General features: G+C 47.2%; 1 protein-coding gene across 1 annotated transcript in view; it reads right to left on the bottom strand.

Annotated features, from left to right (window-relative positions):
• The window catches only part of LOC115118101 (coatomer subunit beta'-like), a 48,917-nt gene extending 22,030 nt beyond the window's left edge, over positions 1 to 26,887 (bottom strand). The window contains 19 exon segments of the mRNA XM_065024314.1: positions 3,448 to 3,628; positions 3,960 to 4,052; positions 4,301 to 4,515; positions 4,859 to 4,969; positions 5,113 to 5,320; positions 14,255 to 14,385; positions 14,522 to 14,665; positions 19,002 to 19,108; positions 19,225 to 19,313; positions 19,419 to 19,529; positions 21,688 to 21,887; positions 22,173 to 22,315; positions 22,544 to 22,643; positions 24,507 to 24,653; positions 24,835 to 24,983; positions 25,133 to 25,259; positions 25,410 to 25,496; positions 25,651 to 25,788; positions 26,625 to 26,887. Coding sequence (XP_064880386.1) covers positions 3,448 to 3,628; positions 3,960 to 4,052; positions 4,301 to 4,515; positions 4,859 to 4,969; positions 5,113 to 5,320; positions 14,255 to 14,385; positions 14,522 to 14,665; positions 19,002 to 19,108; positions 19,225 to 19,313; positions 19,419 to 19,529; positions 21,688 to 21,887; positions 22,173 to 22,315; positions 22,544 to 22,643; positions 24,507 to 24,653; positions 24,835 to 24,983; positions 25,133 to 25,259; positions 25,410 to 25,496; positions 25,651 to 25,788; positions 26,625 to 26,627 — 2,484 coding nt within the window. The 5' untranslated portion in view covers positions 26,628 to 26,887.
• Between the last annotated feature and the right edge of the window lie 343 nt (positions 26,888 to 27,230).

The following is a 27,230-nucleotide window of genomic DNA, read 5'->3' on the forward strand; positions in this document are numbered from 1 at the left end:
AGTAAAGAGTAGAACAGTGAGTAAAGAGCAGGTAGAACAGGTAGAACAGTGAGTGGAGATGGAGAGGTAGAACAGTGAGTAGAGAGGTAGAACAGTGAGTAGAGAGGTAGAACAGTGAGTAGAGAGGTAGAACAGTGAGTGAGTAGACAGTGTGAGGAAGTAGAACAGTGAGTAGAGAGGTAGAACAGTGAGTGAGTAGAGAGGTAGAACAGTGAGTAGAGAAGTAGAACAGTGAGTAAAGAGGTAGAACAGTGAGTAGAGAGGTAGAACAGTGAGTAGAGAGAAGAACAGTAGAACAGTGAGTAGAGAAGTAGAACAGTGAGTAGAGAGGTAGAACAGTGAGTAGAGAAGTAGAGCAGTGAGTGGAGAGGCAGAACAGTGTGTGGAGAGGTAGAACAGTGAGTAGAGAGGTAGAACAGTGAGTAGAGAGGTAGAACAGTGAGTAGAGAGGTAGAACAGTGAGTAGAGAGGTAGAACAGTGAGTAGAGAGGTAGAACAGTGAGTAGAGAAGTAGAGCAGTGAGTGGAGAGGCAGAACAGTGTGTGGAGAGGTAGAACAGTGAGTAGAGAGGTAGAACAGTGAGTAGAGAGGTAGAACAGTGTAGAGAGGTAGAAGAGTGAGTAGAGAGGTAGAACAGTGAGTAGAGAGGTAGAACAGTGAGTAGAGAGGTAGAACAGTGAGTAGAGAGGTAGAACAGTGAGTAGAGAAGTAGAACGGTGAGTAGAGAGGTAGAACAGTGAGTAGAGAGGTAGAACAGTGAGTAGAGAGGTAGAACAGTGAGTAGAGAGGTAGAACAGTGAGTAGAGAGGTAGAACAGTGAGTAGAGAGGTAGAACAGTGAGTAAAGAAGTAGAACAGTGAGTAGAGAAGTAGAACGGTGAGTAGAGAGGTAGAACAGTGAGTAGAGAGGTAGAACAGTGAGTAGAGAAGTAGAACAGTGAGTAAAGAGGTAGAACAGTGTGTGGAGAGGTAGAACAGGGAGTAGAGAGGTAGAACAGTGAGTAGAGAGGTAGAACAGTGAGTAGAGAGGTAGAACAGTGAGTAGAGAGGTAGAACAGTGAGTAGAGAGGTAGAACAGTGAGTAGAGAAGTAGAACAGTGAGTAGAGAAGTAGAACAGTGAGTAGATAGGTAGAACAGTGAGTAGAGAGGTAGAACAGTGAGTAGAGAGGCAGAACAGTGAGTAAAGAGGTAGAACAGTGAGTAGAGAGGTAGAACAGTGAGTAGAGAAGTAGAACAGTGAGTAGAGAGGTAGAACAGTGAGTAGAGAGGCAGAACAGTGAGTAGAGAGGTAGAACAGTGAGTAGAGAGGTAGAACAGTGAGTAGAGAGGCAGAACAGTGAGTGGAGAGGTAGAACAGTGAGTGGAGAGGCAGAACAGTGAGTAGAGAAGTAGAACAGTGAGTAGAGAGGTAGAACAGTGAGTAGAGAAGTAGAACAGTGAGTAGAGAGGTAGAACAGTGTGTGGAGAGGCAGAACAGTGAGTAGAGAGGTAGAACAGTGAGTAGAGAAGTAGAACAGTGAGTAGAGAGGTAGAACAGTGAGTAGAGAGGTAGAACAGTGAGTGGAGAAGTAGAACAGTGAGTAGAGAAGTAGAAGAGGTGTGTGGAGAGGCAGAACAGTGAGTGGAGAAGTAGAACAGTGAGTAGAGAGGCAGAACAGTGAGTGGAGAAGTAGAACAGTGAGTAGAGAGGTAGAACAGTGAGTAGAGAGGTAGAACAGTGAGTGGAGAAGTAGAACAGTGAGTAGAGAGGCAGAACAGTGAGTAGAGAAGTAGAACAGTGAGTAGAGAGGTAGAAGAGGTGTGTGGAGAGGTAGAACAGTGAGTAGAGAGGTAGAACAGTGAGTAGAGAGGTAGAACAGTGAGTGGAGAAGTAGAACAGTGAGTAGAGAGGCAGAACAGTGAGTAGAGAAGTAGAACAGTGAGTAGAGAGGTAGAAGAGGTGTGTGGAGAGGCATCATTACGACAGTATTACTACAAGTACAGGTACAAGACTTATACTATAATAACAAGCATTATTATAATATCATTTATTTGACCAGAAAACAAGGGCAGAGGTACAAAGGGGTTATGGTACCTGTAAAGTATTGCCTTGACTCAAATCATTGACCTGTATTTTACTGCTGGTCGCATACATTGAGTGTCTTCATCAGTGCATCACATATATCAATAGTGCTCGGCTGGTATTGCACCACTAGGTGTTGCTAACACACTACAGTAACATAATTATACTGAATAAAAAATAAACACAACATGCAACAATTTCAAAGATTTTACTGAGTTACAGTTCATATAAGGGAATCAGTCAATTGAAATGAATTCATTAGGCCCTAATCTATGGATTTCACATGACTGGGAATACAGTTGGTCATAGATTCCTTAAAAAAAAAAGTAGGGACATGGGTCAGAAAACCAGTAAGAATCTGGTGTGGCCACCATTTGCTTTATGCTTTGCAACACATCTACTTCAGACAGAGTTGATCAGGCTGTTGATTGTGGCCTGTGGAATGTTGTCCCACTCCTCTTCAATGGCTATGCGAAGTTACCGGATATTGGCGGGAACTGGAACACTCTGTCATACACGTCGATCCAGAGCATCCCACACATGCTCAATGGGTGACATGTCTCGTTAGTACTAGGACATTTTCAGCTTCCAGGAATTGTTTAGAGATCCTTACGACATGGTGCCGTGCATTATCATGCTGAAACATGAGGTGATGGTGGAAGATGAATGGCACGACAATGGGTCTCAGGATCTCGGCACAGTATCTCTGTGCATTCAAATTGCGATAAAATGCAATTGTGTTCGTTGTTCGTAGCTTATGTCCTGCCCATACCATAACCCCACCACCTCTGTTCACAATGTTGACATCAGAAAACTGCTCGCCCACACAACGCCATACATGTGGTCTGCAGTTGTTAGGCCGGTCAGACGTACTACCAAATTCTCTTTAATGGTGTTAAAGACGGCTTATGGTAGAGAAATGAGCAAAAGCTCTGGTAGACATTCCTGTAGTCAGCATGCCAATTGCATGCTCCCTCAAAACTTGAGACATCTGTAGTATTGTGTTGTGTGACAAAACTGCACATTTTAGAGTGTCATTTTATTGTCCCCAGCACAAGGTGCACCTGTGTAATGATCTTGCTGTTTAATGAGCATCTTGATATGCCACACCTGTCAGGTGGATGGATTATTTTGGCAAAAGAGAAATGCTAACAGGGATGTAAACATATGTTTTTTTGTGCACATGTAACATTTCTGAGACCTTTTATTTCAGCTCATGAAACAGGGACTTTACATGTTGTGTTTATATTTTTGTTCAGTGTAAAGATGGAAAGAACATGTCCAATCAGGGTTGTGTTAATTAGGTATGAAACAGAAGAAAATGATCCAAAACAGCTGCAAAAGTTTTGCCACAATGTTCCCAAGATGTGTGTGTATCTACTCACGGTGATGAGAGGGTACTCTGCGGCGGGCCTCAGCCTGACGTGGGTCTCCTTGAGGTAGTCTTCGGCCAGGAAGGCCTCCTGTAGGCCGGGGAACAGGTTGCTGTAGTCTGTAGGGTTGGCCAACGCATCAGCCGCCTTCTGGTTCACCTTCCCCAGGCTCTCCTTCCACAGCTTCACCACTCTGGAGACACAGAGAGGTCAGTACATGTGTATACACACACACACACACACACACACACACACACACACACACAGCTGTGCAGGTTAGCGTTTTTCTGTCATGAATCATGTGCTGGAGGTAGCTCTGCAGAGTGGTCACTAGCTGGCACAGCCACAAAGTCATAAATTCAGATTTGTACAATACTGCTAACCCGAATGCTTAACCCTAACCTTAAATTAAGACCAAAAAGCTAGATTTTGTTTTCATGCATTTTTTTAATATAGCCAATTTAGCTAAGTTGTGTTTCCAGGGCAAGATTGAGATAATCAAGGTCAACCTGCCAGTGCTGTACCTAGACACATGGCTGGGCAGGTATGTTCTGGCCAGGAATGCAGCCTCTGGCAGCCGGTTGGTTTTAATGAGGAGCTCCAGACATTTGTCCAGTCTAGAAGGAAAAAACAGAAATATGGAAATACAATGACTAATGATGAAACCAAGGACATTGACATTTCCAGATCATAAACATAAAGCCCACCAAGATCCAATAATGAATTATAAATGATGAAACGATAAGAACAATTTATTGACAGATGATGTACATATAAAAGTTCAACCTAAACACTCTGCTCACTCCTCCTCACCTCCCTCTGTACCATCCACCCCCCGCACCGTTCTCTCCCTAAACACACTTACTTCCCCTGGAGGAAATAGGTGAGGAAAGCCACGTTGGTCTTGCCGTCTCTCTCTGCCCCCTCTGCCAACTTGCCCACCATGGTGGTGTTGCCCGAGGCTGTGGCCAACAGCAGTAGCCCCCCATAGTCCTGGGCATGGTGCAGACACTCCTGGGCCAGGACAAACTGGCACTTAGTGGTGGCCAGCTCTGCCAACTGCTTCCACTTCTGCTCCGACTGCAGGGCACCGTGCCAGGGAGAGAGGATGTGGAGAGGGAGAGAAAGGGACGGGGGGAAGAGAGAGAGGGAACAGGTATGCCATGTTAGAAAGACATTCATCACAAACACAAAACAGAAGCCCTATTCACTCTGCTTTTGATTAGTTAAAAATATGATAAGATATAACCTTTACTACAGTATTTCACATGTCATCTTATACTGTAGGTCTCCAAATACTGTATGTCTGCAAATATCCAAATTTGGCCGTACATTTCTCAATACTTCCCTTGCATTCCAAGACTGCTATAATTCCCAGTTTGTCAAAACAAATCCCAGTCTTTCTCTTTACATGTTGTCTCACCTCAGCCTCTACAGCCAGCTGGTAGGCGATCTTCAGTTCTCCTAGCTGCAGAGCCAACTCAAACCTGTGTTCTGAGTCTGTGGACACAGCCAGAGCCTGCTGCATGAAACCCTGCAGAGAGAGAGATAGAGAGAGGAGAAAGGGTTACACACACACACACAAAATATTCACAGACACTAGAGAGGACACACACAGAAATGGTGTGCGTTAAGACACACACCAATGTAAAAATACATCCACCCTCCCAGTCTCACCTGTTTCTCTAAAAAGTGGGCGACCCTGGTCCTCATCTCTTTAGGGATGGTGGGTAGGACCCTGTCGGCCATCCCAAAGTCCCTCCTCATTACAGCTGTCTGGTACTCCAGTACCGACACCAGCAGAGAGTAAGTGACGATGTTCAGCTCCTTATCACCCAGATACAGACGGTCATCCTTAGGGATGTAGCCCAACAGGTACATAGTTCTATAGCAGACAGACAGGGAGTCAATACAACACCATTATTTTAGACAGACAGGTACATAGTTCTATAGCAGACAGACAGGGAGTCAATACAACACCAGTATTTTAGACAGACAGGTACATAGTTCTATAGCAGACAGACAGGGAGTCAATACAACACCAGTATTTTAGACAGACAGGTACATAGTTCTATAGCAGACAGACAGGGAGTCAATACAACACCAGTATTTTAGACAGACAGGTACATAGTTCTATAGCAGACAGACAGGAGTCAATACAACACCAGTATTTTAGACAGACAGGTACATAGTTCTATAGCAGACAGACAGGGAGTCAATACAACACCAGTATTTTAGACAGACAGGTACATAGTTCTATAGCAGACAGACAGGGAGTCAATACAACACCAGTATTTTAGACAGACAGGTACATAGTTCTATAGCAGACAGACAGGGAGTCAATACAACACCAGTATTTTAGACAGACAGGTACATAGTTCTATAGCAGACAGACAGGGAGTCAATACAACACCAGTATTTTAGACAGACAGGTACATAGTTCTATAGCAGACAGACAGGGAGTCAATACAACACCAGTATTTTAGACAGACAGGTACAGTACATACAGTTGAAGTCGGAAGTTTACATACACTTAGGCTGGAGTCATTAAAACTAGTTTTTCAACCACTCCACAAATTTCTTGTAAACAAACTATAGTTTTGGCAAGTCAGTTAGGACATCTACTTTGTGTATGACACAATACATTTTTCCAACAATTGTTTATTGACAGATTATTTGACTTATTCACTGTATCACAATTCCAGTGGGTCAGAAGTTTACATACACTAAGTTGACTGTGCCTTTAAACAGCTTGGAAAATTCCAGAAAATGATGTCATGGCTTTAGAAGCTTCTGATAGGCTAATTGACATAATTTGAGTCAATTGGAGGTGTACCTGTGGGTGTATTTCAAGGTCTACCTTCAAACTCAGTGCCTCTGATTGACATCATGGGAAAATCAAAGGAAATCAGCCAAGACCTCAGAAATAAAATTGTAGACCTCCACAAGTCTGGTTCATCCTTGGGAGCAATTTCCAAACGCCTGAAGGTACCACGTTCATCTGTACAAACAATAGTACTCAAGTATAAACACCATGGGACCATGCAGCCGTCATACCGCTCAGGAAGGAGACGCGTTCTGCCTCCTAGAGATAAACGTACTTTGGTGCGAAAAGTGCAAATAAATACCGGAACAACAGCAAAGGACCTTGTGAAGATGCTGGAGGAAACAGGTACTAAAGTATCTATATCCACAGTAAAACAAGTCCTATATCGACATAACCTGAAAGGCAGCTCAGTAAGGAAGAAGCCACTGCTCCAAAACCGCCATAAAAAAGCCAGACTACAGTTTGCAACTGCACATTGGGACAAATATAGTACTTTTTGGAGAAATGTCCTCTGGTCTGATGAAATGCAGGCCGAACTGATGAAATGCAGGCCGAAGAATACCATCCCAACCGTGAAGCACAAGGGTGGCAGCATCATGTTGTGGGGGTGCTTTGCTGCAGGAGGAACTGGGTCACTTCACAAAATAGATGGCATCATGAGGGTGGAAAATTATGTGGATATATGGAAGCAACATCTCAAGACATCAGTCAGGAAGTTAAAGCTTGGTTGCAAATGGGTCTTCCACATGGACAATGACCCCAAGCAGACTTCCAAAGTTGTGGCAAAATGGCTTAAGGACAATAAAGTTAAGTTATTTGTAGCGCAACAAAGAGAAATAGCAACAAGATAAATAGGCACAAAAGAGCAACAAGATAAATAGGCACAAAAATAACACGTAGTGCGCTCAAGGGGAACGTGCACAAGCACTACAATAAACAATCCCACGCAAAGACATGGGGGGAACAGAGGGTTAAATACACAACAAGTAAATGAGGGAGTAGAAACCAGGTGTGTGGAAAAACAAGACAAATGGAAAATGAAAATTGGCTCGACAATGGCTAGAAGACTGGCGGATCCGACCGCCGAGCGCCGCCCGAACAAGGAGAGGACCCGACTCTGGCGGAAGTCATGACAGTACGGCTCCAGCAGCGCGCCGACTCCCCCAGCAGATCCTGGCAATACGACCGCAGAAACCTGCCTACATCCTGGTTCATTCTCTCCACCTGCCCATTACTTTCGTGATGAAACCCCAAGGTAAGGCTGATCGAGACCACCAGACATTCCATGAACGCCTTCCAGACCCTCGAAGTGAACTGGGGACCTCTATCAGACACTATATCCTCAGGCACCCCGTAGTGCCGGAAGACGTGTGTAAACAAGGCCTCCGCAGTCTGTAGGACCGTAGGGAGATCGGGCATGGGGGTAGACGGCAGGACTTAGAGAACCAATCCACAACGACCAGTATCGTGGTGTTTCCCTGTGAGGGGGCAGATCGGTAAGAAAATCCACCGACAGGTGCGACCAAAGCCGCTGTGGAACGGGTAAGGGGTGTAGCTTCCCTCTGGGCAGGTGCCTAGGAGCCTTGCTCTGAGCGCACACCGAGCAGGAGGAAACATAAACCCTCACGTCCTTGGCCAAGGTAGGCCACCAGTACTTGCCAACCAAACAGCGCACCGTCTGACCGATCCCAGGATGACCAGAGGAGCGTGTCGTGTGGGCCCAATAGATCAACCGGTCACGGACAGCAGAGAGAACGTACAGACACACAGCGGTACACTGGAGGGGAGCGGGCTCTGCACGTAACGCCTGCTCAATGTCCGCGTTCAGCTTCCACACTACCGGCGCCACCAGGCAGGAGGCTGGGAGTATGGGGGTGGGATCTATGGGCCGCTCCTCTGTGTCATACAGTCGGGACAGTGCGTCTGCCTTCATGTTTTGGGAACCTGGTCTGTAGGAAAGGGAAAAAACTAAACGGGTGAAAAACATGGCCCACCTTGCCAGGCGAGGGTTCAGTCTCCTCGCTGCCCGGATGTACTCCAGATTGCGGTGGTCAGTCCAGATGAGAAAAGGGTGTTTAGCCCCCTCAAGCCAATGTCTCCACGCCTACAGAGCCTTGACGACAGCAAACAGCTCCCAGTCCCCCACGTCATAGTTTCGCTCGGTGGCGTACCCGAGCGCTGAGAGAGCACGGCTCCTATCCCAGCCTCGGACGTGTCCACCTCCACTATGAACGCCAAAGAGGGATCCGGATGGGCCAGCACGGGAGCCAAGGTAAACAGAGCCCTCAGGTGACCAAAAGCCCTGTCCGCCTCAGCCGACCACTGCAAACGTACCGGGCCCCACTTCAGCAGTGAGGTAATGGGAGCCGCTGCCTGACCAAAACCCCGGATAAACCTCCGGTAGTAATTGGCAAACCCTAGGAACAGCTGCACTTCCTTTACCTTGGTGGGAGTTGGCCAATTACTCACGGCAGAAATGCGGTCACTCTCCATCTCCACCCACGAGGTGGAAATGTGGTACCCTAGGAAGGTGATGGACTGCTGGAAGAACAGGCATTGATATAAAGGTCATGCTCCAACAGTCGACCAAGCACCCTGCACAGCAGGGACACATGCTCCGCGAGTGCATCGGAGTATATCAGAATGTCATCAATATACACCACTACACCCTGCCTGTGCAGGTCCCTGAAGATCTCGTCTACAAAGGCCTGGAAGACTGTCGGAGCATTCATCAACACGTACGGCATGACGAGGTACTCATAATGCCCTGAGGTCATACTGAAGGCCGTCTTCCACTCGTCTCCCTCCTCGCACTCCTGAGATCTAGTTTGGTGAAGAAGCGCACCCCGTGCATTGACTCAATCACCGTGGCCGTGGTCGGTAACTGTACCTCACTGTGATCTGGTTTAGGCCTCGGTAGTCAATACACGGGCGCAGACCTCTGTCGTGTCTTTACTATCATTAAACTGAAGACTTATAGTTTTTATCAAAGATTCTCTGTAATTAGTATTACACGGTCAAACTGATTAATCATGTAACTCTAATTCAAATCAAATCAAATCAAATCAAATTTATTTGTCACATACACATGGTTAGCAGATGTTAATGCGAGTGTAGCGAAATGCTTGTGCTTCTAGTTCCGACAATGCAGTGATAACCAACAAGTAATCTAACTAACAATTCCAAAACTACTGTCTTATACACAGTGTAAGGGGATAAGGAATATGTACATAAGGATATATGAATGAGTGATGGTACAGAGCAGCATACAGTAGATGGTATCGAGTACAGTATATACATATGAGATGAGTATGTAGACAAAGTAAACAAAGTGGCATAGTTAAAGTGGCTAGTGACATAAGAATGCAGTCGATGATCTAGAGTACAGTATATACATATGCATATGAGATGAATAATGTAGGGTAAGTAACATTATATAAGGTAGCATTGTTTAAAGTGGCTAGTGATATATTTACATCATTTCCCATCAATTCCCATTATTAAAGTGGCTGGAGTTGGGTCAGTGTCAATGACAGTGTGTTGGCAGCAGCCACTCAATGTTAGTGGTGGCTGTTTAACAGTCTGATGGCCTTGAGATAGAAGCTGTTTTTCAGTCTCTCGGTCCCAGCTTTGATGCACCTGTACTGACCTCGCCTTCTGGATGATAGCGGGGTGAACAGGCAGTGGTTCGGGTGGTTGATGTCCTTGATGATCTTTATGGCCTTCCTGTAACATCGGGTGGTGTAGGTGTCCTGGAGGGCAGGTAGTTTGCCCCCGGTGATGCGTTGTGCAGACCTCACTACCCTCTGGAGAGCCTTACGGTTGAGGGCGGAGCAGTTGCCGTACCAGGCGGTGATACAGCCCGCCAGGATGCTCTCGATTGTGCATCTGTAGAAGTTTGTGAGTGCTTTTGGTGACAAGCCGAATTTCTTCAGCCTCCTGAGGTTGAAGAGGCGCTGCTGCGCCTTCTTCACGACGCTGTCAGTGTGAGTGGACCAATTCAGTTTGTCTGTGATGTGTATGCCGAGGAACTTAAAACTTGCTACCCTCTCCACTACTGATCCATCGATGTGGATAGGGGGTGTTCCTCTGCTGTTTCCTGAAGTCCACAATCATCTCCTTAGTTTTGTTGACGTTGAGTGTGAGGTTATTTTCCTGACACCACACTCCGAGGGCCCTCACCTCCTCCCTGTAGGCCGTCTCGTCGTTGTTGGTAATCAAGCCTACCACTGTTGTGTCGTCCGCAAACTTGATGATTGAGTTGGAGGCGTGCATGGCCACGCAGTCGTGGGTGAACAGGGAGTACAGGAGAGGGCTCAGAACGCACCCTTGTGGGGCCCCGTGTTGAGGATCAGCGGGGAGGAGATGTTGTTGCCTACCCTCACCACCTGGGGGCGGCCCGTCAGGAAGTCCAGAACCCAGTTGCACAGGGCGGGGTCGAGACCCAGGGTCTCGAGCTTGATGACGAGCTTGGAGGGTACTATGGTGTTGAATGCCGAGCTGTAGTCGATGAACAGCATTCTCACATAGGTATTCCTCTTGTCCAGGTGGGTTAGGGCAGTGTGCAGTGTGGTTGAGATTGCATCGTCTGTGGACCTATTTGGGCGGTAAGCAAATTGGAGTGGGTCTAGGGTGTCAGGTAGGGTGGAGGTGATATGGTCCTTGACTAGTCTCTCAAAGCACTTCATGATGACGGAAGTGAGTGCTACGGGGCGGTAGTCGTTTAGCTCAGTTACCTTAGCTTTCTTGGGAACAGGAACAATGGTGGCCCTCTTGAAGCATGTGGGAACAGCAGACTGGTATAGGGATTGATTGAATATGTCCGAAAATTAACTAGGAAGTCGGGGCACCAAGGAAAATATTCAGATTACAAAGTTATAATTTCCTAATATAACCTTTCAGATATTTTCATATCTGATCAATAGTCTTCTGATTAATTAATTATTTACTTTACCTCACGTTAGTCTCATTCCAAACGTTGTAAATTGTTGGTTATCTGCACGAACCCAGGCTTCACTATCAGTCATCCATACATCAATCTTAAATAATTTATTTATTAACTAACTAAACAATCACAGAAGTGCACACACACACAAATAAAGTAAATATGGTTACAAGAAATGATAGGAGAATGTGCTCTAGTGGGCTAAACCGGCATGGCGGCTTGTTAGACAAAAGGGGGAGTGGGGTTCACCTGAGAAGTCACTACAGAGTGATAATTATAACAATTGAAACACTAATCCTTTGCACATGAACACTCACTCATTTGGGAACAATTGTAATCAATATATATATTTACGCTCAGTGTGTCGTCTTGATCGCTGTTGAAAAGTTTGTTTCTTTTGTAGAATTGACCGTCTCTCTCTCTCCGTATGTCCTGATTAGAGGGGATAGTTCAGAGCGACATTCATTCATGTTGTTGTAGAATGGATGTTTCGGTGGTTGTCGTTCTTCGCGTTCAATGATACCGAATTCCTAGCTGCAGACTAGTAATTAATATCAAAGACTTGTTCTTATTCTGTCGGTATCGATAGTCTAAGAGTTTAACCATGTGGTATGGTTAAAAGATTCAGCAATGGTCTGCAAACTTCGTCCTCTCGTAATAGAGAAAAACATGGTCTACTGAGAACTTCTCAAAGTTGGGGTTTTATTCGGAATTGCAGAAAAGGGGCTGTCCCAGGATGCCTGACCCTAACTGGGCTCATGGGCGGTCCTCTGATTTAGTTCAACTCAAAAGGGAATTGGAGAATTGGAGTCCAAAATCACATTCCACAAGTTTACAAACAGTATCATACTCACTCATTCATCTCATACAACAATTAGATGTAAACCTCATATCTGAGGCTATTATAAAAAACAGTGTTATGGTAATGTGGCCGCACCGTCTCCCATGAGCCAAAATGTAACAAACGGACCAGTTCGTAGCTGGATTCTTCACCGATCTTTTATACCTTCTCCGGATCATAAATGTTGTTCAGACCTCAAGTTCTGTGAGGTGGAAGAAATTCCTTTGTTCTCTATGAAAATTCACTCTCTCGTTATACTGTGTGGCCATGAGGCAGGGTCTTCCCTAGGAATTTACGACCTCTCTGACCACAGCAGCCTAGTTGAAGGGGGAGGCAGGGAGAGGGGGATTGGGCTTGCTGTACCCAAAGAGGGGAACGTCATGACACCTCCCTCCTTCTTCTTCACAAAAAAGAAACTCGAGGAGGCGGGTGATGTGGAGGACCCAATGTACCCCTGACGCAGGGATTCGGAGACATATGTTTCCATAGCTGCCGTCTCCACCTGTGAGAGGGGATAGACGTGACTCCTGGGAAGTGCAGCGTCTACCAGGATATTTAGCGCACAATCGCCCCGTCGATGGGGTGGTAATTGAGTCGCCTTCTTTTTGGAGAAGGCGGGAGCCAAATGGGCATATTCAGGGGGAATGCACACAGTGGAGACTGGTCTGGACTCTCCACCGTAGTAGCACCAACGGAAACCCCTGAACACCTCCCGAGCACTCTCGCGTCCACCCCTTGAGAGCCCTCCGTTGCCAAGAAACAGTGGGATCATGACAAGCTAACCTGGGTAGGCCTAGCACCACGGGAAACGCAGGAGAGTCAATGAGGAAGAGACTGATTCTCTCCTTGTGACACCCCTGCATCACCATACCCAGAGGAGCGGTGGCCTCCCTAATCAACCCAGACCCTAATGGTCGACTGTCTAAGGCATGACCGGGGAAGGGCACAGCCAACAATAGAGATCCCTAAACTAAGGGCGAACGATCTGTCTATAAAATTCCCAGCCGCGCCTGAAATCGACGAGTGCCTTATGCTGGGAATGCGGGAGAAAACTTAGGAAAAGTAACATACAAAAACATGTGTGCAACAGAGGGCTCTGGGTGAGAAGGGTGCCGGCTCACCTGGGATGACGCTAGAGTGCCCTGCCTGCTGCCTCGATCCCCAGAGGAACCAACCTGGCACCGACCTCTGTGGCCACAGATGGTGCACGAGCCGCAACCTCCTCCAGTCTCCCTACGCACCTCCCAGCTCCATGGGCACTGGAGCGGTGGTGCTGGGGGATGGAACCGACAGAACCCGATCTGGACGTCCGCGGGTAGCCAGCAGGTTATCCAGCCGAATGGACAGGTCCACCAGCTGGCCGAAGGTGAGGGTGGTGTCCCTGCAGGCCAACTCCCGACGGACGTCCTCGCGCAAACTGTGCCGAGCGCCGCCCGAACAAGGAGAGGACCCGACTTCGGCGGAAGTCGTGACATTATTGGAGTGACCATCACAAAGCACTGACCTCACACTAGAAAATGTGTGGGCAGAACTGAAAAAGCGTGTAAGGAGGCCTACAAACCTGACTCAGCTACACCATCTCTGTCAGGAGGAATGGGCCAAAATTCACCCAACTTATTGTGGGAAGCTTGTGGAAGGCTACCTGAAACGTTTGACCCAAGTTAAACAATTTAAAGGCAATGCTACCAAATACTAATTCAGTGTAAAATTCTGACCCACTGGGAATGTGATGAAAGAAATAAAAGCTGAAATAAATCACTCTCTACTATTATTCTGACATTTCACATTCTTAAAATAAAGTGGTGATCATAACTGACCTAAGACAGGCAATTTTTACTAGGATTAAATGTCAGGAATTGTGAAAAACTGGGTTTAAATGTATTTGGCTAAGGTGTATGTAAACTTCTGACTTCAACTGTAGTTCTATAGCAGATGGACAGGGGAGTCAAAACAACACCAGTATTAAGGTGAGCACATGAAATGAAAGGAAACATGACTTGAATGAAAGGAAACATGACATGCAATGGCTTAAGGAAAAGGCATTCTGACATAACATTTTGTAAGGCATGAATCCTTTATGTTTTAGGCCCTAGGGAACTGTAAGAGTTGAGAGAGATTTCAAATATTGAAACACATGCATAACAGGTCATTTGAGGTCAACAGGTCAATGGTTTGTAGCAGTCTCAGCAGGTAGGCACAGTCTTACCTGTCCAGGTGGGCGACGGTGACAATCTCTCCTCCTACATAGTAATTGAGTCTGTTGACTGAGCTGGTGTAGATGAAACAGTCTCCCACCCACAGACCAGTCTTCACCACCTCCTGAATCTCACCCAACACCTAGAGAAAGGGGGGTGAGGGGGGAGATAGAGACCGAGAGTGGGAGAGATATAGGTATGGAAAAAAATGTTAGAGTAGAAATACAAAATAAATTGTCCTGTCCAGAATCTAATCTCTAGATGTCGCATAGTCTCACCTCGAAAGCATCCTCTATCCCATCCTCGGTGACTCCCTCCTTGGTCTCCTGTGCTGTTGCCACTTTCTCAGCCAGGTAGCGCAGCACAAAGAAAGACTCCTCCGCGGCAATACACACCAGCTCCCCAGACTCTGACCAGAAGACCTGAGGAAAGAAGAGGTGGTTACAGGAGGGTTGTGTCGCTGTGGAGAGGAGGGTTGTGTCGCTGTGGAGAGGAGGTCAGAGGAGGGTTGGGTCACTGTGGAGAGGATGTCAGAGGAGGGTTGTGTCGCTGTGGAGAGGAGGTCAGAGGAGGGTTTGTTCGCTGTGGAGAGGAGGTCAGAGGAGGGTTAGGTCGCTGTGGAGAGGAGGTCAGAGGAGGGTTGGGTTGCTGTGGAGAGGAGATCAGAGGAGGGTTGGGTTGCTGTGGAGAGGAGATCAGAGGAGGGTTGGGTTGCTGTGGAGAGGAGGTCAGAGGAGGGTTGGGTCGCCATGGAGAGGAGGGTTGGGTCGCTGTGGAGAGGAGGTAAGAGAATGGTTGGGTCGCTGTGGAGAGGGGGTTAGAGAAGGGTTGGGTTGCTGTGGAGAGGAGGGTTGGGTTGTTGTGGAGAGGAGGTTAGAGAAGGGTTGGGTCGCAGTGGAGAGGGGGGTAGAGAAGGGTTGGGTCGCTGTGGAGAGGAGGGTTGGGTCGTTGTGGAGAGGAGGTTAGAGAAGGTTTGGGTCGCTGTGTAGAGGAGGATAGAGGAGGGTTGGGTTGCTGTGGGGAGGAGGTTAGAAGAGGGTTTGGTAGCTATGAAGAGGGGGTTGGATCGCTGTGGGGAGGAGGTTAGACTCACTGTGGGGAGGAAGTTAGAGGAGGGTTGGATCACTGTGGGGAGGAATTTAGAGGAGGGTTGGATCGATGTGGGGAGGAAGTTATAGTAGGGTTGGATCGCTGTGGGAAGGAATTTAGAGGAGGGTTGGATCGCTGTGGGGACGAGGTCAGAGGAGGGTTGGGTCGCTATGGAGAGGAGATCAGAGAGGGTTGGGTCGCTGTGGAGAGGAGGTCAGAGGAGGGTTGGGTCGCTGTGGAGAGGAGGTTAGAGGAGGGTTTGGTCACTGTGGAGAGGGGGTTAGAGAAGGGTTGTGTCGCTGTGGAGAGGAGGTCAGAGGAGGGTTGGGTCGCTGTGGAGAGGAGGTCAGATGAGGGGTTGGGCGCTGTGGGAGGAGGAGAGGTCAGAGGAGGGTTGGATTGCTGTGGAGAGGAGGTCAGAGGAGGGTTGGGGCTGTGGTGAGGATGGGGTTGGGTCGCTGTGGAGAAGGGGAGAGAGGAGGTCAGAGGGTTGGGTCGCTGTGGAGAGGGGGTAGAGAAGGGTTGGGTTGCAGTGGAGAGGAGGTTAGAGGAGGGTTTGGTCACTGTCGAGAGGGGGTTAGAGAAGGGTTGGGTCGCTGTGGAGAGGAGGTTAGAGGAGGGTTTGGTCACTGTGGAGAGGGGGTTAGAGAAGGGTTGGGTTGCAGTGGAGAGGGGGTAGAGAAGGGTTGGGTCGCAGTGGGGATGGGGTTAGAGAATGGTTGGGTGGCAGTGGAGAGGGTGGTAGAGAAGAGTTGGGTCGCTGTGGAGAGGAGGGTTTGGGTCGTTGTGGGGAGGAGGTTAGAGGAGGGTTGGCTCGCTGTGGGGAATAAGTTAGAGGAGGGTTGGATCAATGTGGGGAGGAAGTTAGAGGAGGGTTAGATCGCTGTGGGGAGGAATTTAGAGGAGGGTTGGATCGCTGTGGGGAGGAGGTCAGAGGTCAGAGGGGGTTGGGTCGCAGTGGAAAGGAGGTCAGAGGAGGGTTGGGTCGCTGTGGAGAGGGGGAGAGGAGGTTAGTGAGGAGGGTTTGGTCACTGTGGAGAGGAGGAGAGGGGGTTTGAGGAGGGTTGGGTCGCCGTGAATAGGAAGGTTGGGTCACTGTTCGCTGCTCTGGCCCCCCAATGGTGGAACAAACTCACTCACGACGCCAGGACAGCGGAGTCAATCACCACCTTCCGGAGACACCTGAAACCCCACCTCTTTAAGGAATACCTAGGATAGGATAAGGTAATCCTTCTCACCCCCCCCCCCCCTTAAAAGACTTAGATGCACTATTGTAAAGTGGCTGTTCCACTGGATGTCATAAGGTGAAAGCACCAATTTGTAAGTCGCTCTGGATAAGAGCGTCTGCTAAATGACTTAAATGTAATGTAATGGTTTGGTCACTGTGGAGAAGGGGTTAGAGAACGGTTGGGTCGCTGTGGAGAGGGGGGTAGAGAAGACTTGGGTCGCTGTGGAGAGGAGGTTAGAGGAGGGTTTGGTCACTGTGGAGAGGGGGTTAGAGAACGGTTGTGTCGCTGTGGAGAGGAGGTCAGAAGAGGGTTGGGTCGCTGTGGAGAGGAGATCAGAAGAGGGTTGGGTCGCTGTGGAGAGAAGGGTTGGGTCGCTGTGGAGAGGAGTTTAGAGAAGTGTTGGGTCGCTGTGGGGAATAAGTTAGAGGAGGGTTGGATCAATGTGGGGAGGAAGTTAGAGGAGGGTTAGATCGCTGTGGGGAGGAATTTAGAGGAGGGTTGGATCGCTGTGGGGAGGAGGTCAGAGTGGGGTTGGGTCGCTGTGGAAAGGAGGTCAGAGGAGGGTTGGGTCGCTGTGGAGAGGAGGTTAGAGGAGGGTTTGGTCATTGTGGAGAGGGGGTTTGAGGAGGGTTGGGTCACCGTGAATAGGAAGGTTGGGTCACTATGGAGAGGAGGTTAGAGGAGGGTTGGGTCGCTGTGGAGAGGAGGTTAGAGGAGGGTTGTATCGCGGTGGGGAGGAAGGTAGAGGAGGGTTGGATTGCTGTGGGGAGGAAGTTAGAGGAGGGTTGGGTCACTGTGGGGAGGAGGTCAGAGGAGGGTTTGGTCACTGTGGAGAAGGGTTTAGAGAACGGTTGGGTCGCTGTGGAGAGGGGGGTAGAGAAGGCTTGGGTCGCTGTGGAGAGGAGGTTTGGGGGTGGAGAGGAGGTCAGAGGAGGGTTGGGTCGCTGTGGAGAGGAGGTTAGAGGAGGGTTTGGTCACTGTGGAGAGGGGTTAGAGAAGCTGTGGAGAGGAGGTCAGAAGAGGGTTGGGTCGTTGGAGAGGAGATCAGAAGAGGTTGGGTCGCTGTGGAGAGAAGGGTTGGGTCGCTGTGGAGAGGAGTTTAGAGAAGTGTTGGGTCGCTGTGTAGAGGAGGTTAGAAGAGGGTTTGGAGCTGTGAAGAGGGGGTTGGATCGCTGGGGGAGGAGGTTAGAGGAGGAGGGTTGGGTAGAGGAGGGCTGGATCAATGTGGGGGAGAGGAGGTTAGAGTGGGGAGGTTTGTGGGGAGGAGGTTAGAGGTCGCTGTGGAGAGGAGGTCAGAAGAGGGTTGGGTCGCTGTGGAGAGGAGGTCAGAAGAGGGTTGGGTCGCTGTGGAGAGGAAATCAGAGGAGGGTTGGATTGCTGTGGAGAGGAGGTCAGAGGAGGGTTGGGTCGCTGTGGAGAGGAGGTCAGAGGAGGGTTGTATCGCTGTGGTGGGGAGGAAGGTGGGGAGGAGGAGGAGGGGTTGGATTTTTGTGTGGAGGGGAGGGAGTTAGAGGAGGGTTGGATCGCTGTGGGGAGGAAGTTAGAGGAGGGTTGGGTCACTGTGGGGAGGAGGTCAGAGGAGGGTTTGGTCACTGTGGAGAAGGGGTTAGAGAACGGTTGTGTCGCAGTTGAGAGTGGGTTAGAGGAGGGTTGGATGGCAGTGGAGAGGGGGTAAAAGAATGGTTGGGTCGCTGTGGACAGGGGTTTAGAGAAGGGTTGGGTCGCAGTGGAGAGGAGGGTAGAGAAGGCTTGGGTCGCTGTGGAGATAAGGGTTGGGAGGAGGGTTGATGGCAGTGGAGAGGAGGTTAAGGGAGACAGGGGTTGGGAGGGTAGAGAAGGCTTGGGTGGGGAGGAGGTTAGAAGAGGGTTTGGTAGCTGTGAAGAGGGGGTTGGATCGCTGTGGGGAGGAGGTTAGAAGAGGGTTGGCTCACTGTGGGGAATAAGTTAGAGGAGGGTTGGATCACTGTGGGGAGGAATTTAGAGGATGGTTGGATCGCTGTGGGGAGGAATTTAGAGGAGGGTTGTATCGCTGTGGGGAGGAAGTCAGAGGAGGGTTGGATCGCTGTAGGTGGCTTCTCACCCTCTTGACCTGAGCTAGGCGCTGTCTCACCCTCTTGACCTGAGCTAGGCGCTGTCTCACCCTCTTGACCTGAGCTAGGCGCTGTCTCACCCTCTTGACCTGAGCTAGGCGCTGTCTCACCCTCTTGACCTGAGCTAGGCGCTGTCTCACCCTCTTGACCTGAGCTAGGCGCTGTCTCACCCTCTTGACCTGAGCTAGGCACTGTCTCACCCTCTTGACCTGAGCTAGGCGCTGTCTCACCCTCTTGACCTGAGCTAGGCGCTGTCTGGACCTGCTATAATCTGTAAACGGTCACGTGTCTGAAAGTTGATATAGATCAACTGTGGATTAATAACAGTTTAAATACTGTAGCCGACTCACGTGTTTAGGCTGGATCTCAATGCGGCGGACCAGCTCTGTGTTCTCCCAATCGTAGAAGGCCAGACCACTCACTGACCTCACGCCCAGCAAGAACCCACCATGGATACCTGCAGGGGATGATACACACATATCGTTAGGTATAACACATCAGCATACCATCTGCATGCAGACACACACACAGGGAGTCAGCTCATACTGGATCAAATAGATATGTTTGTCTTACCTTCTGCCCCAAAGTCTGGTTTAAAAGACTTATTTTCCTTGAAGTTCTTGAAGATTTTGACCATGCTGGTGCTCTCCCGAGTAGCATACCTGCCATAGAAACAACAGTGGTTAAGTCAGCCTGACCATACTAGACTGTGGATGGTCCATAGATGACTGTGTATGAGTGGTCAGTGTGCGGTTGACTTGATTTACTCTGAGGAGTCGTGGCCCCAGACAAACTCCTGTGCTGAACCGAAGCTCTTGTTCCTCAGGGCCATTGCAGTGTAGATGATGTACTCTCCATCCCCACACACCACCACAAACCTGTAACACACATACACATACACACACAGACACACGACATTAGTTAGTGTGTGATCACACACCAGTGCTGAGGGGAGGACAACTCATAGTAATGGATGAAATGGAGTCAATGGAATGATATCAACCACATATAAACCACGTTTGATACCATTCCATTTCCTCCCTTCAAGACATTATTATGGGCCATCCTGCCATCAGCAGCCTCCACTGACACACACACACACACACACACACACACACACACACACACACACACACACACACACACACACACACACACACACACACACATACATATATACTGTCCATTTATGGTCCTGTAAAGCTCAGTTGGTAGAGCATGGTGCTTGCAACACTAAGATTGTGGGTTCGATTCCCGGGGCGCAACAGTACATATAAATGCATGCTCGCATGACTGTAAGTCACTTTGGATAAAAGCATCTGCTAAATAGCATATATACAGTACCAGTCAAAAGGCTGGACACACCAACTCATTCCAGGGTTTTTCTTTATTTTTACTATTTTCTACATTGTAGAACAACAGTGAAGACATCAAAACTATGAAATAACACATACGGAATCAAGTAGTAACCAAAAAAGTGTTAAACAAATCTAAATATATTTTATATTTGAGATTCTTCAAAGTAGCTACCCTTTGCCTTGATGACAGCTCTGCACACTCTTGGCATTCTCTCAACCAGCTTCATGAGGTAGTCACCTGGAATGCATTTCAATTAACAGGTGTGCCTTGTTAAAGGTTTGTGGAATTTGTGTTGTGAGAAGGTACAGTAGGGGTGGTATACAGAAGATAGCCCTATTTGGTAAAAGACCAAGTCCCTCCGGTCGTGTATCACATTGGGAGTCCCATAGGGCGGTGCACAATCGGCCCAGTGTCGTTTGGGTTTGGCTGGGGTAGGCCGTCATTGTAAATAAGAATCGGTTCTTAACAGACTTGACTAATTAAATAAAGGTTACATATTATGGCAAGAACAGCCCAGATAAGCAAAGAGAAACTACAGTCCATCATTACTTTAAGACATGAAGGTCAGTCAATGCGGAAAATTGAAAGAACTTTTAAAGTTTCTTCAAATGCAGCCGCAAAAACCATCAAGCACTATGATGAAACTGGCTCTCATGAGGACCACCACAGGAAAGTAAGACCCAGAGTTACCTCTGCTGCAGAGGATAAGTTCATTAGAGTTACCAGTCTCAGAAATTGCAGCCTAAATACATGCACATCTATCTCATCCTCAACTGTTCAGAGGAGACTGTGGCCTTCATGGTCGAAATGCTGCAAAGAAACCATTATTGCTGCAAAGAAACCATTACTAAAGGACACCAATAAGAAGAGACTTGCTTGGGCCAAGAAACACGAGCACTGGACATTAGACCGGTGGAAATATGTCCAAATTTGAGAGTTTTGGTTCTAACCGCCGTGTCTTTGTGAGACGCAGAGTTGGTGAACGGATGATCTCTGGATGTGTGGTTCCCACTGTAAAGCATGGAGGAGGCGGTATGGTGGTGCTTTGCTTGTGACACTGTTTGATTGATTTAGAATTCAAGGCACACTTAACCAGCATGGCTACCACAACATTCTGCAGCGATACGCCATCCCATCTGATTTGCGCTTAGTGGGACTATTATTTGTTTTCCACAGGACAATGACCCAACACACCTCCAGACTGTGTAAGGGCTATTTGACCAAGAAGGAGAGTGATGGAGTGCTGTATCAGATGACCTGGCCTCTACCACCCGACCTCAACCCAATTGAGATGGTGCCAACAAGTGCTCAGCATATGTGGGAACTCCTTCAAGATTGTTGGAAAAGCATTCCAGGTAAAGCTGGGTGAGAGAATACCAAGAGTGTGCAATGCTATCATCAAGGCAAAGGTTGGCTACTTTGAATAATCTCAAATATAAAATATATTTGTTTAGCACTTTTTTGCTTACTACATGATTCCATATGTGTTATTTTATAGTTTTGATGTCTTCACTATTATTCTACAATGTAGAAAATAGTTTTAAAAAATAAAGAAAAACCCTGGAATGAGTTGGTGTGTCCAAACTTTTGACTGGTACTGTATATATATTTTTTTACATTTGATGAGCAACTAGTACACACATGCACACAAACACGGTAACACACGCACACCCTGACCTGCCGTTGGGGTTGTGCTGGATGGTCTGGGGATAGATTTCACAGCTGCCCATGTCTTTGACGGCCAGGGACAGCCTCTCTCCATCCTGTATCTCAGCCTCTCCCATGGCCTTCAGGTTGGCCTGCTGCACCTCAGAGTGCTTGGCCCACATGATCTTACCGTTAGAGTCCATAGACATGGCTGGTTCCTCGCGACCCAACTGAGGGAGGAAGGGGGGGATGAGGAGAGAGAGGGAGAAGAGGTGGGAGAGAGTGAAGAAGATGAGACAGAGGAAGAGAAGGAGTGATGTTCAAATCATAATATTTCAACTTCAGCTGAACATCCAACTTGGACATACATGGGTGATATGTCAGCCTACAGAATCAAACTGGCCCTGTATGAAAACAATACAAGCATTCTATATGATTACCAACGATACTAATAGTCAGATCACTGACCCCACATCATTCTTGATGTGTAGTTTAGAGTTTCCTTAAGTTGGTACCTTGATGATGATGCTGCCTTCATCATATCCCAGCGCCACACTGTTGGCGCCTCGTTGGCCACACACACACCACACACGTTCCATCCCATAGTTCAGTGTGTTTTCCAGGCGGTACGTGCTGGAATGCCAGACTCTCACTGTGCCTGTATGTCCATAAGAAGGTGGAAGAAGGGTGGAGAGAAAGAGATTTACATGTGAGAGGAGAGGTAACGGATCCAGGGAAGACTAGAACTAGTCAACATGACAAGAAAGCACCATGTTATTACCACGGTACAATGTTACAACTTTACAATGTTATTACTATGTTATAACATAGGTAAACACCTTGTTGTTCCATTCTAAAGGGATAAGGTAAACACTACACTACCCACCGTCCTCGGAGCCTGTGAGAATGATTGGCAGCTCAGGGTGAAAGCTGACACAGGACACATTCTGGGTATGGCCCTCTAGAGTCTGCACACATGTCTTATTCTGGAGGTAGAGGAGAGGACTAGAGTAGAATCAGTCAACTCAATATATATCATCACTAGGACAGACGCGTAACACTTCAAGTGTGTGTATTTTCTCATCTGAAAAGTGTGTGTGCTGTGCATATTCATATGTGTTTCATTCTTCGTTTGACAGTGTGTGAAAAACTGTGTGTACGTGTGCATATAAACTGTGTGTACATGTGTATATAAACTGTGTGTACATGTGTACAGTCGTGGCCAAAAGTTTTGAGAATGACACAAATATTCATTTCCACAAAGTTTGCTGCTTCAGTGTCTTTAGATATTTTTGTCAGATGTTACTATGGAATACTGAAGTATAATTACAATTTCATAAGTGTCAAAGGCTTTTATTGACAATTACATGAAGTTGATGCAAAGAGTCAATATTTGCAGTGTTGACCCTTCTTGTTCAAGACCTCTGTAATCCACCCTGGCATGCTGTCAATTAACTTCTGGGCCACATCCTGACTGATGCAGCCCATTCTTGCATAATCAATGCTTGGAGTTTGTCAGAATTTGTGGGGTTTTGTTTATCCACCCGCCTCTTGACCATTGACCACAAGTTGTCAATGGGATTAAGGTCTGGGGAGTTTCCTGGCCATGGACCCAAAATATTGATGTTTTGTTCCCCGGGCCACTTAGTTATCACTTTTGCCTTATGGCAAGGTGCTCCATCATGCTGGAAAAGGCATTGTTCGTCACCAAACTGTTCCTGAATGGTTGGGAGAAGTTGCTCTCGGATGATGTGTTGGTACCATTCTTTATTCATGGCTGTGTTCTTGGTCAAAATTGTGAGTGAGCCCACTCCCTTGGCTGAGAAGCAACCACACACATGAATATTATCAGGATGCTTTACTGTTGGCATGACACAGGACTGATGATAGCGCTCACCTTGTCCGGGTGCCCCAAACAATCGGCAGCAATATCCTTGCCTGTGAAGCCCTTTTTGTGCAAAGCAATGATGACAGCACGTGTTGCAGGTAACCATGATTGACAGAGGAAGAACAATGATTCCAAGCACCACCCTCCTTTTGAGGCTTCCAGTCTGTTAATCGAGCTCAATCAGCATGACAGAGTGATCTCCAGCCTTGTCCTCGTCAACATCTCACCTGTGTTAACGAGAGAATCACTGACATGATGTCAGCTGGTCCTTTTGTGGCAGGGCTGAAATGCAGTGGAAATGTTTTTGGGGGGATTCAGTTCATTTGCATGGCAAAGAGGGACTTTGTGATTAATTGCAATTCATCTGATCACTCTTCATAACATTCTGGAGTATATGCAAATTGCCATCATACAGAGGCAGCAGACTTTGGGAAAATTAATATTTGTGTCATTCTCAAAACTTTATTTTTATTTTTAAATTTTACCCCCAATTTAGTGGTATCCAATTGTTTTGTAGTTACTATCTTGTCTCATCGCTACAACTCCCGTACGGGCTCGGGAGAGACGAAGGTCGAAAGCCATCCGTTCTTAACACAGCGCGCATCCAAACCAGAAGCCAGCCGCACCAATGTGTCAAAGGAAAAACAGTGCACCTGGTGACCTGGTTAGCGTGTACAGTGCCTGGCCTGCCACAGGAGTCGCTAGTGCGCGATGAGACAAGGATATCCAAGCCAAGCCCTCCCTAACCCAGACTGACGCTAGGCCAATTGTGCGTCGCCCCATGGACCTCTTGGTCACGGCTGGCTGCGACAGAGCCTGGGCTCGAACCCAGAGTCTCTTGTGGCACAGCTAGCACTGCGATGCAGTGCCCTAGACCACTGCGCCACCCAGGAGGCCCATTATCAAAACTTTGGCCACGACTGTACATAAACTGTGTTTCCATGTTTATTTCCATGTGTACCTGGTAGTCCCAGATCTTGACCAGGCGGTCGTCAGCTCCTGATATAAGATAGGGCTTGTCCCCTCCGCTGTAGTAGTCGATACAGTTGACTCCTTTCTCATGGCCCTCCAGAGTGAAGTTAGGGGAGGAAGATCCCAGCTGCCACACCTGCAACAGCCAAGGGCCAAAGAATACTCCAGTGTATTACTGAAATGTAGTGGTAATGATTTACAACAATTGTATAGAATTCATGAAACATTACACATCTATAAGCACTTCAGCATGACAATAATCCAACCAACAACTGTAGTGGTACAAACACAAAGATTAGTGTGTGTACTGTATGTACCTTAATGGTCCTGTCCAGGGAGGCGCTGGCGAACTGGTTGTTGTCTTTAGGGTTGATGACGATCTGCATGACATAGTGGGTGTGGCCCTCAAACACCTGACCACACACCCACTTCCTGTCCCAGTCCCAAAGCTTGATCAGCATGTCATCTGGACACACAAACAAACATGCACACACACACACACACACACGATCATGTTCACAATATTCAATGGTTGATGTTTGTAATTTATGTATATATAAAGAGAGAAAGAGAGAGAGCGAGAGTGAGAGAAAGAAAGAGACAAACACAACATACCACTGCTGGTAAGGATGTAAGGTTGTGTTGGGTGGACTGCGATGCAGCGGATGTAGTCAGAGTGGGCCTCAAACATGTGAGCTCTCTCCAGAGTGTTGTAGTTAAACACACGGATCTGCATGTCATCCTGGGGAGGAACAGAGAAGAGCAAAAGAGAGGGGGGAGAAGGTGAAGGAAGAGAGGGTGGAGAAGGTTAAAATGGAGAGAGATATGGGAAAACTCTGAACAGGACAGATAGATGCATTATAAGCAGTTATAAGGGTGTTATAACACTTACTGCTCCTGCAATGACCCAGTGCTTCCTCGCCACAAACTTAGCCACTCTCACAGGCAGGTCACACACCTCGAATGTCTTCACCAGGGTCTACACAGATTCAAAAGAATCACCAGCATCATGGTTATCATCATCATAGAGAGACAATCCATTCATATATCACTCAAGAACATAGTGTGCAGCAAGATCTACAATGAATGAATGAATGAGAAGTGAATCCTAAATGAGAATGAATGTTGTTTACCTGTGTCTCGTGGTTCCAGACACAGACACTGCCATTGTACAGGCTGGCAACCATCCATGGTTCAGTTGGGTGCAGGTCCACACTCTTCACACGGTCCGACCGAGCGGTCAGCTTCCGCTTGATGTCCAACCGGAGAGGCTGAGAGGGACAGAGGGAGAGAGAGAGAGACCCAATATATTAAGTCATATTGTACCTCTGACTCCTAACTTATACTAGACCAATACTAGACACAGTATCTTATTTTGATACTAACCAGATTACTCTTCACTCCTATGTATATGCAGATCAGTTGAACGGAAACAATAAATAAAACATCTGATTTGACAGAGATCAGATCTGAGTATGTTTTTATAGAGACAGGTCGGATACACTTTCCCCTTTTTTTATTATTATAACATGTATTCAAGTTAGTCTGATTACGCTTATCAATAAAACTATAAGTGTATCCAAACCATAACAGCTATACACTTGTCGGCCTACAGTTTCACAAAGTGGCACCAAGTCAACTGTACAGCTTGTGGGGAGGGTTAATATGGGGGCGTGTCTGTCATTCCACCACATTTGAGGTGCATGAATGATTCTCTCTGGTCTGGAAATTCCCAGGCATTAGCCATTTGCGATAAGGTAGTTAAGGAAAAAAATCGTTATGTAAAGTTACATATTGAAGTACTAGCATATTTAGTAACTGACCAATCGATCAGAGACTTCATGACTCTTTTGAATACCATATTGTAACATTATTGCCATTTCTAGAGTTTCTGCAATATCTTCATTCACAACTAGCCAGGCATATGTTAATTCATTGGATGTGGTCTAAATTAGTTTTCAATCAGGTAGCAATCGTAAAAAAAGCTATTCATATAAATAAAAAAATGCCTAACACGACTGGCCTGAGCGGCAGCGGATCTTTGTCAATACTTTCACTCTAAATATATGTTGCACATCATTCAACATCGATGTTTTCATTTCCTTACCATGTTTCTACGTCTGCGGGTAGTGTTTGGCCAAAGTGCCCGACCACCCTGAGAAATGAGTCGGGCTGGTAGACTAGTTTAGAGCGGAGAGTCTTCTTGGCGACGTGGAGTCTATGACGCTTCCTGGCTGCACTTCGCAAGATCCGGTGGAGCACCAGTACAGTCTGTACCTAACATGATCAGACTATGCGGTGTGTATGTAGGTTACAGAGAAATGTATGGACGTTCGACGACAGGCAAAATCAGGTAATTGTATGTAGCCTACCCACTCTCCCCTCCAAAAAAGATATACATAAATAAAAACGAATAAATGAATGAATTATAAAGATAATCATTAATTTGAACATCTTAAACATTGCCTAATGTCCTATTTGTTCAAATTATCTCCCTATTTCTAATGTGTATAAATATGCTAACTTGGTGAGTGAATAGTCTTTCAGATGTTTATCAGGCTAAAGCTGCAGTATCTAGGCTTACCCAATATAGTCCATGCAGAGTTCAACTCAAATAAAACTTTATTTGTCACATGCGCTGAATACAACAAGTGTAGACTTGACTGTGAAATGCTTACTTACAAGCACTTAACCAACAGTGCAGTTCAAGAAG

Source organism: Oncorhynchus nerka, linkage group LG11, assembly GCF_034236695.1.
Source record: "Oncorhynchus nerka isolate Pitt River linkage group LG11, Oner_Uvic_2.0, whole genome shotgun sequence".
In the NCBI taxonomy this organism is placed as follows: domain Eukaryota; kingdom Metazoa; phylum Chordata; class Actinopteri; order Salmoniformes; family Salmonidae; genus Oncorhynchus; species Oncorhynchus nerka.